At 41.3% G+C, this 10,377-nt stretch overlaps 1 protein-coding gene across 1 annotated transcript in view; it reads right to left on the bottom strand.

Annotated features, from left to right (window-relative positions):
- ercc5 (excision repair cross-complementation group 5) overlaps window positions 1-10,377 on the bottom strand; it is a 51,983-nt gene that overhangs the window by 28,135 nt on the left and 13,471 nt on the right. The window contains exons 7-13 of the mRNA XM_034192624.1: window positions 10,117-10,321; window positions 7,559-8,533; window positions 7,237-7,475; window positions 5,681-5,800; window positions 4,279-4,492; window positions 2,815-2,959; window positions 292-492 (exon numbers count right to left, since the gene is read on the bottom strand). Coding sequence (XP_034048515.1) covers window positions 292-492; window positions 2,815-2,959; window positions 4,279-4,492; window positions 5,681-5,800; window positions 7,237-7,475; window positions 7,559-8,533; window positions 10,117-10,321 — 2,099 coding nt within the window. The remainder of the gene's footprint in view (window positions 1-291; window positions 493-2,814; window positions 2,960-4,278; window positions 4,493-5,680; window positions 5,801-7,236; window positions 7,476-7,558; window positions 8,534-10,116; window positions 10,322-10,377) is intronic.

Below are 10,377 nucleotides of genomic sequence, written 5' to 3'. Positions count from 1 at the left end.
CCAAAATAAGGAACAATGTTTAAATGTGGCTTCACTGCTCTCACCTGTCAAATCTACACAGTGGAATGGGAACAAGCAAACTAAACACCAGGTGGCGTTGTGACCTGTTGCATGGACGGGATTCTCTCTCACCTGTGGACATTGAGCTGCTTCATCACAGGTTGAAGGGTCTCCTCAGTCTTACGAGCGTTCCAGCCAAAACGACTCTGACAGAATGTGAAAGAGCAGTTAAGGAGACGTCCACACACTTACACACACCGGCACCCAAACTGATGCAGAGAGGAAGGATATTCTTTGATCAGGTCGAACTGTGGGCGTCCCCAACTGAATGAGCTGTCTGACTGGTCAACAGCAGGCTGCAGGTAGGCCTGAGCTACTGCAGTGTTCGGAAACCCCGGCGGCAGTTTGAGGCCTCTCAGTTTCCTCTTAACCTTCGAGTCCCGCGGGTCAGACACCAAGCGCTTTTTGTCCTGAGCCTCTGACCACCATTTACTAAAAACACACAAACAATAACCAGAAAAACATATTTCAGCCTGATAAACTATCACAGAAAATAACAAGACACAGGATAATAAAAATTACCGTAATGGATAATTTTCAAGTTCTCGCTAGAGCAGCGCCCACACGCATGCCTGATGACGTCACAACTCTTTCCTGTTAGGCGCTATTGTTTCTGTAGGACAACGTTGCTTTTCATCCCACACATGGACGAGTCACGTTCAGCTCATCGCATCTTTAGTTACTGATCCGTTCAGATATCGTTAATGTTCGTGCAAAACGTTGGACTTGGGAGGTTGGATGAAGTTGGACGACAGTCAAACAGAACGCTGACGGTACGATGAGGAACCGTCAAGACAGAAGCAAAAAGGAATACGGACGAAATTGAAGTTGTCGTCAGGATTTGTTCACATTTTTCAAGTTTCATATTCTGACAAAGCACTAGCTACAGGAACGAAGCTGGACAACAGTTAAACGATGTCTCCGAAGTCAATGTTAATCCAGATTTCTTGTTTCATTTTGGCTTCAGTGTCCTTTGTTAGTGCCGTGTGACCAGGGCTTTACATCGACATTCACACCGCTGCAGCACTCTGTCTCATTCCTTGTGGGTTAACAACAACGACAACAAAATTACTTACCGATAGGGCGTGGAATTCGCCTCCAGTGGCCATTTCAATCCCTGGAAATCTGACAGCTGAGCTGTTGTTTCTAATGTGGCAAACACGCGAGCAAGAGGCTCCACTAACTGGAAGTCTCAGTTTCAAGATGCCCGCGCAACTTGAAAATAATTCATTACAGATTCGAGTTTTACTTGAAAAGCCTACATCACTTTACCTACATTCACTTAAACCGCTAATCTGGCCACAGCTCCACTCCAGCGATTTTGAAGTTGTGCTTATGATATTACTCCCCAACATTAGTACTGACCTATATGATTCATGTCTAATTTTATTCACATCACTAGCCTGCGTAATTACAGCTACAGTAGGTAAACTGCCTGGATACCTTCTATTCATGGGATTTCCAATTTGGAACCAAATAAAAACAACATCAAATTAAAACAAATTAATCAATTAAATACATTTTTGTTGACTTTGCAGTATTATGAACTGACAGCAGTCACATGGACATTCTGACTTGATAAATTAGACACATTCTAAACCATTGCGCTGGAGTGCATGAAGACTCATTTTCACAAAGAACCACCCTAAATGAATATTTATGAACAAAAATCTTCACTTTGAACCTGACAGCTGTCACAAATATCTACATAGTGTAATCATAGAACAGAAGGGCAAAAACAACCTTTCAGATGTGGAAATGAAGCATGGAATTTGGGTAAAAAAAGTGATGCAAATTATTGGATGAAATAAAGGAATAATAAATGGAATAGTTTTGACTGTTGAATGCTTGGTCTCCAAAGTAAAGGTCAAAGAAGGTCTACATCCATTGGATTCTATGACATATGTTACTCCGTAACATGAAAACTAAGCATGACAGATGGTGCAAACTATTCCTTTTTAAAATGCTATTGACTCAACCAATAATTTGCATCATTTTTTTTTTACCAGAATTGGAGCGACTTTAACTTTTGACCCCTGTACAAACTGAAACTGACCTTTGTCACCATTTTTGCTGTTTTTACCCCATAACTCAATGGAATTCAGTCACAGATAGTCCAAACTATACCTTTTTGGAATCATTATGATCAGACAAATAATGTGGTATATATTTGCAGCATGATTGGAGCTTCTTTAAATGTTGACCCCTGTGTAATTCTTTATTGACCCCTGTAGCTCATTAGAGGGCAGCTCTAGGATGGCTCCGTATCTGAAAATAAACATTAGTTAATTTAGAATATCTGTGCCAAATTCCATGCTTTTATCACAAATTCAACTATTTTTATAGAAATTTTAAGTAAGCTGCACCACTATTGATGTTTAATTATCCGCAGTGTCCAAGGAGATATCCATGATTAGAACATCTCTGTGTGCATGCAGGCAGATGGCCTTGAGACTTTGCATGCATGCTTATTTTTGTGTGTGTTTCACACAGTGCAGGGTGTGAGTTTTTGGATTTTTTTGGAAATTCCTTATAAAAGTTATGTGATGGTTCACATGCATCTATAAAACATGCACCCATTGTCACTTACTGTAGCTGTGTCAGCCAATATGAGATGAACTGCAGTCAGCATTATGATTAAAGGATGCCTTTCATGTTAGATTATGAATGTGTGAAGAGGTTTTGAAAAAAACCTGAAAAGCCATACTTTCAGGTCATCTCATCATATTCAACTCAAATCATTAAACACACAACCTTAACTGTCTGAGAGGTTCTAAGCCTGGACCAGGGAACTCATTCAGTATCTCCATCCCGGTCACATGTCCGACCCCTGGAATGCCCTCTGTGTAGTCACTGCCAAGCAGGTAGGCCAGATTTATGAGTTTAGTCCTGTCCAGACCTAGTCCACAGCAGGGGAGAGAGGAAGAGACTCATACTATTGGTGTGGTGGAACCAGAGAACAGTTTACATTATTTAAAAAAAAAAAAAACAACAACTCAGTAACTGACAAAATTTGCCATAAATCACATACCCAGTTGATCAATTTTCTGAAGCGATTAATCTATTCTCTGTGCTTGATTTTCCTACTGCACATGTGAGTGAACAAAGCATTTTTGCCTTTGGACAGAGGGCAGTTCATTATATTTTTTGGACAGTCCATCAGTCACCACGAACACCTGTGCCTGACACAAGCAGCCAAAACGTGACGGATTTACACCGCACAATGTGCTAACTTGGTACACGCTTAACAACTCTGCATGCAAACACATACAACAGCATCAACTTGATTAACTGCCAAATAAAAGTGCCACAAAGTGTGACCATCTAATGACGCATTACTTCAAAACATTCAACATAAATAAATCTTTACCTAAGAGGTCCTTATTTCAATTAACAATCTAAAATATCCCATTATGGTGGCTTCGTGGCAAGACGGTCTTGGGATCACTTCCTGTCTGGTCCTTTCTATGTGGAGTTTGCATGTTTTCCCCGTGTTTGTGTGGGTTCCCTCCAGGTGCTCCAACTTCTTCCCACTTTCCATAAATATGCCACTGAGGTAGGAAGAGGTATTTGTAGAGGTATAAATGTATCACTGTGATTCTTTTTAATTAAAATACTATTATTTTTTACACCTTGTTCGCATCTACATTTTGTCATTTGCTTATTTTAAACATTGAGGTGTTGACATATTTTTATTTATTTATTTATTTTACAAAACCTCTAACATCCAACATCTCAATATATAAGCTGCACCATGGAAAATTAAAAATAAATGTCTCATATTGTGCCAAATCATTTCACATCTGCCTTTTACTGTTAAATATGTTTGGAACACTCAAAGTCCCACAGTTCTATGTCTGTGTGTGGAGAAATGCTCCTGAATTTAGCTAAAGCTGCTTCAGAGACGGCTTGATTTTTTAATTCTGTGACATCACAAAGGTCCACATAAAAACATCTGCTTGGGCTGTGGACATGCCCACTGATCCAGCCTACATTTTGTTTGTCATGCCCACATGGTCCACACAGGAGAGAGATGGAGAGATACGCCTTTTCCTGTGGCAACAACTCCTTTCTATATAAAACCAAAAACAAGCTTCTTTTAGGATACATAATCTCAGTGTCTGTGGGGTATTTCTGGCTAAAAACTTTAACATCTGTATTGAGGAAACCTGGTAACCTACACTAGTTCGCTAAAATGCTAAAACACTTGAAACTAACCGAGCTGGCTCTGCAGGTCACTGAACTGATAGTGCTCAACGTATTTGTTCTGGCTGAAGAAGTTCTTGTATACGTGTCGTCCTCCAAACAGCCACACATCAGAGTCGTCTGTGATGGTCCCGTGGGTCTGGTCAGCGCGGTCGAGCACCGCACACTGAGCCTCGGCCTCCATCGGCGCCACTAGGAACGGCACGCCAAACAACCGCAGCAGCTCCTGATGTCAAGGAGGAAATGTGCCACAGACTGAAACCGCTGGAAAGCTGTGCACAAGTGTCAGTGCACAAACATTAAAAACAGCGCTTATACACTCTCCTGGGGCCACCGAGCCACTGACAGGTTTGAAATCACAGCAATGAAAGCAACCTAATCTTGTTTAGTCAAATAAACTCACTTACTTGACTAATTTTGATGTTAGTTGCACAAAGCACTTAGTCGGCTGGAGTTTCACGTTACCCGACTAAACTTTTTAGGCTGGTACAGAGGAGGCTAATCTTATTTTAGTCGATAAAACTTCAATGTCTTACCTCAAAAAATGACAGCTACCATGTACCACCACTTGATGGAACACTCAAAAGCACCCTTACATCGCTCATATTCCTTCAAAAGGAGAAATTCCTCTGCTTTTGGCCGCGGTTGCAACAGACGACTGTCATGATGCATTTGTGACAGTTCTCACACGAGCCACCGGGCGTCGCTGTTACGCTGAGCAGCGTTGTGTGCACAAAAAGGTTGATGAAAGTGTAGAAGAAACTGAAGAGTGAAACTGCTAGGCTAAGTACGTCGTTCTGCAGTTCGTATGGGTCCGTAAATGTTAATAAAGCTAGTTAATGAAACAAAGGCTAGATAGTTCATGACAACGACCAACCCGGAAGTAAACAAAACTGTCGCGCATTGAGCTGTCTCTCGGCAACAGCACGCGCAAAGCTGTTATGCCTGTGACTAAGTCGACTAAAGTAAAACAGCTAATCTACAAGTTTAGCCATCGATGTGAAACGGTGATTACACGGATAATGTTGGGTGACTAACTGTAGTCCACTAAGCAAGTTTAGTAGACTAAAAGATTAGGTTGCTTTATGAAACCGGGCCCTGATAAAGATCTTCTCTCTTAACAGCTTGTAATCAATAACAGACATTGTTTGAATAATTACTCAAAAACCTTATGAACTGTTTCACATGAAAAGTGATGAAAATGTCGGCCTATTTTGGAACAGATGAGAGCAGGTATTGCATCAAATCCATGTTAAAGAGCAGTGTCAGGAAACTTAAAAACATACAAGTTAAGACAGTTTTATGAATGAAATGTTTCTCCTAAAACAGGTAGGACTGGTGCTTTGACCTACTGTAGAGGTGGTATGGCCTAAATAAAGACCTTCTACACTGTGTGCAGCATGACTGAATTCACCTGACTCTCCAGGCACATCTGTCCAGTCACTGTGTTGGCCATCCTCTCCTGATGTTGCTGCTGCTCCCTCAGGCTGCTCTGCTCGGCCTGCAGAGAATTTTTCAGAGTCTCCAGCTCCTCCTGCAGCACAAAACACCCACCATCACAAACTGCTCAGCAGCTCAACCTCAAACTGCACATCTGCATTTCACCTGTCCCATGCAACGCTTAAACAAACAAACTTACCCCCCCCCAAAAAAAACAAATAAATAAATAAACTGACATGAGCCAACTGGTCGATCCTGGTCATGTCAGTTTATTTATTTACTGGTCCTGCAATACAAAGTGTGAATGGGTAAATGTGAGGCATCACTGTAAAGTCCTTGGACCATGAAAGTGCTACATAAATGGAGTCCATACATAAGTGCATCCCCTGACTTGTCTCAAGAAAACTGGCTATGTGCTTTAATTCTTATGTTTAGAATAAATTGTTCCTTCCCAAATTATTTTTGGCATGTGTTGAGGCCTGAAATGGAGGAATGATTAAATGAAATAAGGCTGACCACACAAAACATAAAATATCATGTGTTCATGCTGTCTGTAATCAAACAGAAGTCAGAATAAATGTAAGAATCACTGACTTTTTGTTGTTGTTTTTAAATTGGCATTTTCTACATCATCCCAACTATTTTTACTTCTGCCAATGAAGTTGGAGGATCTAATTTCTTTCATATTTGACAGCGCTGTGTAGGATGGTAATCTTTATTGACTAACAGTTTGTTCCAGATCTGATCCAGATTACAGATTTTGTGGCAATTTAAATTTAACATTGAAAACCCCATTTAATGTATATTTTACATTATATCTTAATCAAACATGCTCCAATCACTTTCATATTTGAAAGTGAAGTGCAGACTGGCACTCACTATCACCGGATTGTGGATTTTGTGAACATTTGAATTTCATATTAAAAAGCCCATTTGTTATACATTTTGCATTATATCTCAATCAAAAGTGCCTCAATCACTCGTTTTTCTGTTATGGATTTACCAACACCACCAAAATTGGATGCAGGTTCCAATATTATGCCTGCCTGTCTATTCTCCAGGTATTAGTCAGAAACCAAGTACTAAAAAGAAATGACAAATTGTACATAGCAGAGATAACCAATGTTCTGTCAAAATTATCTGGAAAAAGAATTCAGGAAAAAAAAAAAATTATGAGAAAAAAAAAAAACGAAAAAAAAAACAAAAAACCTTTTATTTAAATGCATGAACTAAAAACATACTCCTGACATTTGATCACTTCAAATTTAGCTTCTGAAAACCTACTTTTAACAGGACTTTGACCTTGAATTTTTTTTCCCACGGTAAAAAATTGTGGAATTGGACATTAGTGTTGGTGGAGATTTGCACTCCACAAGCACAGTGCCCTAGCTTGTATTTAGGGTTATAGGGTTGTACAACAGGGGTGGTGGTTAATGTGCTTTGTCTCAGTGCTGAAGATTCCCCGCTCAAACCCCACCACAGCCGAAGGGACTTACTAGGGTTATATAAAGTATAATTAAAAGTACTTACCAGATCAAAGTGTTCCCACTCATTGGTGGCAGGAGTTAAACTGGAGTCTGTCTGTGTTCCCTCTTTTACGTCCTTCTCTTCTGTCTGCTTGTTTATGTCTTCTGTCAAACTGTCTTCTGGTTTTTCTTCACTCTTGGTCCCATTTTCATGAACATCTTCTGGAGATTGTCTACTCTTTGTAGGTGAATCATCCGCATCCTCTTCTTTGAATTCTTCCTCTGACACCTCAACAAAGCTCTCTGTGAGAAGACATGAAACCACTTTACTCAACATCTATCCATAAAACAAAAAACAAAATCTAAACTGTGCAGGACTTTATAACCTTCAGAATCGCTTTCCTCGCTGCCCTTTGAGTTCACACCATCTCCAACCTTGTCCTCAAGAACTGGAGTATGTTGTTGTTTCTGCTCTTGCAGGAATGGACACTCTGCCACGCTGAATGGATTTCCAGACAGCTGAGCAGAAAGATTAACAGATAAAGTGTTTTTATCTGCAGCAACAGTTTTGCGAAGTTGGTCGTTCTTATGACTCAAGCTTAAAGTCATCTGTCCGTGGTCCGATTCGTTCTTCTCCGGTTCTCCCTGTTGTTCAGGTTGTCTTCTCCTGTCAGTAGAAGTCTGGTCTTCTGACTTCACCTCTGACTCCTTGTTGCTCTCTGCTTCTTTTTCTCTGTCAAACTGTTGCTGAAGCGCTCTGTTTCTCTGCCCTATCACATCTTCCATCTCATCTTCAGAACCGCTAACAAACAAATCACATGTCACAAATGCATTCTGACCTCTCTGCTTTCCCTCACAATTTAAATTTATATTGGGTTTATAATTAAGAAATTTTGGCACATTCTCCAGCTCTGCCTCTTCGTCTATAATGCTGATAACCACTGGTGGCACATGATGCTGAAAATGGACCTGAGCCTCAGTGGTCGACACGCTGTTCAGAGTTTTGCTCTCGGCGGCGCCGTCACCCTCCAGAGCCTGCTGGATGGCCAGCAGAGTGCGAGGAGAAACACTTCCACTCTGACTCTCCTCATCTGAACTGTCATTCATCGCACTCTGAATAGCCCTGAGCGTCCGAGGGGACGGGGGCGACGTGTCGCCCTGAGAGGACACAGCGGGCTTTGATACAGCGGGTTTCATTTCTTCTAACGAGGGGCCACTCGTTTCCTCTTCCTCTTGACCAGCAGGCCGCCACAGGGGCTCGCCTCTGTCAACACCTCGTCTTTTGAAACCTGAGAAGGAGCTCCCGGTCCACAGCGCAGCTGCAGGCTGACTTTCTGTAACAGTATCGCTCTTTGTGGAACCTGAGTAGGAAAAAACAACAATGTACATTTTTAGTTTTGTGTCTAAATCAAGTCAAATCGCATTTACCAAAACAGATATAACAAAATGACCAAACTGTGGGCCAATTAAAGTCATAAGCTTCATGTAAACTTTGTGAAACCTTTGCTAAAACAACAAAGTACAAGCTTGGGATGGGTGTGTCAGCCTAGCTGGAAAAGTAACCAATTATCTGTACAGTAACACGAATTTGCATGTTACTGTCAAAAATGTGATAGTATCTGTTGGGCAAAGTACAGTGAATGTACTGTAGCTTGTAATGCAATGAGAAAGAAGCGCATAACATGCACTAACCCACAGCACCCTGGGCAAATGCTGATAAGCTTATCGTTGACAAGTAACACTTCTGCAGAAGGCTTTTACAAAGAATAGTTCAGTGGGAGTAGTTCTTGGGGTCATCATGCCAAGAAACATAGCAGGTTTGTTGACAATCAGCCAATTAGGAAAGAAGTTATTGTGCTGACAAGATTTTTTTTATTTTTTTTATTTTTTACAAAGTTCATTATAGTGACCTTGACTTTTAAACCCCAAAATCAATATGCTTTTTGGGGTCACTATGTGTTATGCATACACCAAGTTCAGTGGCACCCCCCACCCCCCCCCCCCCCCAAAAAATCGAGCTCAGCAAACCTGTACTAGATCAGCTCCAGTGGTAGTCTGACCTTAATTGGAAATATTTAGTACTGTCTCAGGTATCAGGCATTTTTACTGGCGTATGGCACAAAGCAGACACCCACAAATGTGCCCGTTTCTCATACCAAACCAGATCAGCTTAATTCATGAAATGTAATCGAGATGTTTCAGCATTTTTTTTTTTAACAGTCTCAGGTGTTCTGATTTGACACTGTCAATGGGACAGCCCGTGTGCTAGACACCTCAGAATGCATCCAACCCACCAGACGAGCCAGATCATCTTGCAACACAACATGGTGAAACTAACCAATAATAGTCAATATAGTTTTGCATGTCATAAACAGCTACTGCCAGACATCTTTAGTGGTGTGACATGCCTGGTTGCAGAAATGATGTGTGAGATGGGGGTCAGGTGATGATCAGTCAGTCTTGGGAGTCTTGAGGTTCTTCTCTATTAATAACTAGTAACTGGTGCTTTAACCCTGTGGTGTTGTTTCCAGTTCCCTGACTTGATGCTGTTCTTACTCTCATGTACTGTCCTGTGATTCGTAGTTTGAAAGGTGGATGTTTCAGGCATGTCTGGCCAAACCACGAGTGAAGATGACCACCAGTAGCAAATCACTGCACTCAGGAGTCAGGACTATACTAACATGATTCTCGTAGGTTTGACAAGCTGAACTCCCGGTGCCCACCAATAAATGTCACTTTCTTCACAACAACATGCACACGTATGGAACATTACCATTCACATTCAATTCAGTTAAATTTCCAGCTCGGTTGAAGTCTCTTGGATCCTTAGTTTATGAGTTTGTTCTTATCTTACTTTAAAGTACGAGAAACATTGTATGGTGGTGACGACACATTTATACTGTGGTCTTGTGACGGTGCAAACACTTTTCCAAAACTGCCGCACCTTTAATGAGGATATAATGTGAGAAGTCTTCTGAAACCAATCTATGTGACTCTATGCTCTGTTGATCCGTGTCCCCCTGACAGAGTTGGGGAGCACTGCCAGAGCTCCGCTGGCACATCTCTTTCTCCACGCCCTCCAGACACAGGTTAAGCTGGTTTCGCTGCAACAGGCCGGCCAACTGGTACTGAGAAAAGTCTCCTGAATGCTGGGAGCAAGTGCAAACAAGTCCATGATGGAAGTGAAAAATGTGTCTGTGTATGT

This window comes from Thalassophryne amazonica, chromosome 2 (assembly GCF_902500255.1).
Source record: "Thalassophryne amazonica chromosome 2, fThaAma1.1, whole genome shotgun sequence".
In the NCBI taxonomy this organism is placed as follows: domain Eukaryota; kingdom Metazoa; phylum Chordata; class Actinopteri; order Batrachoidiformes; family Batrachoididae; genus Thalassophryne; species Thalassophryne amazonica.
This window is presented reverse-complemented; position numbering and strand designations above follow the sequence as displayed.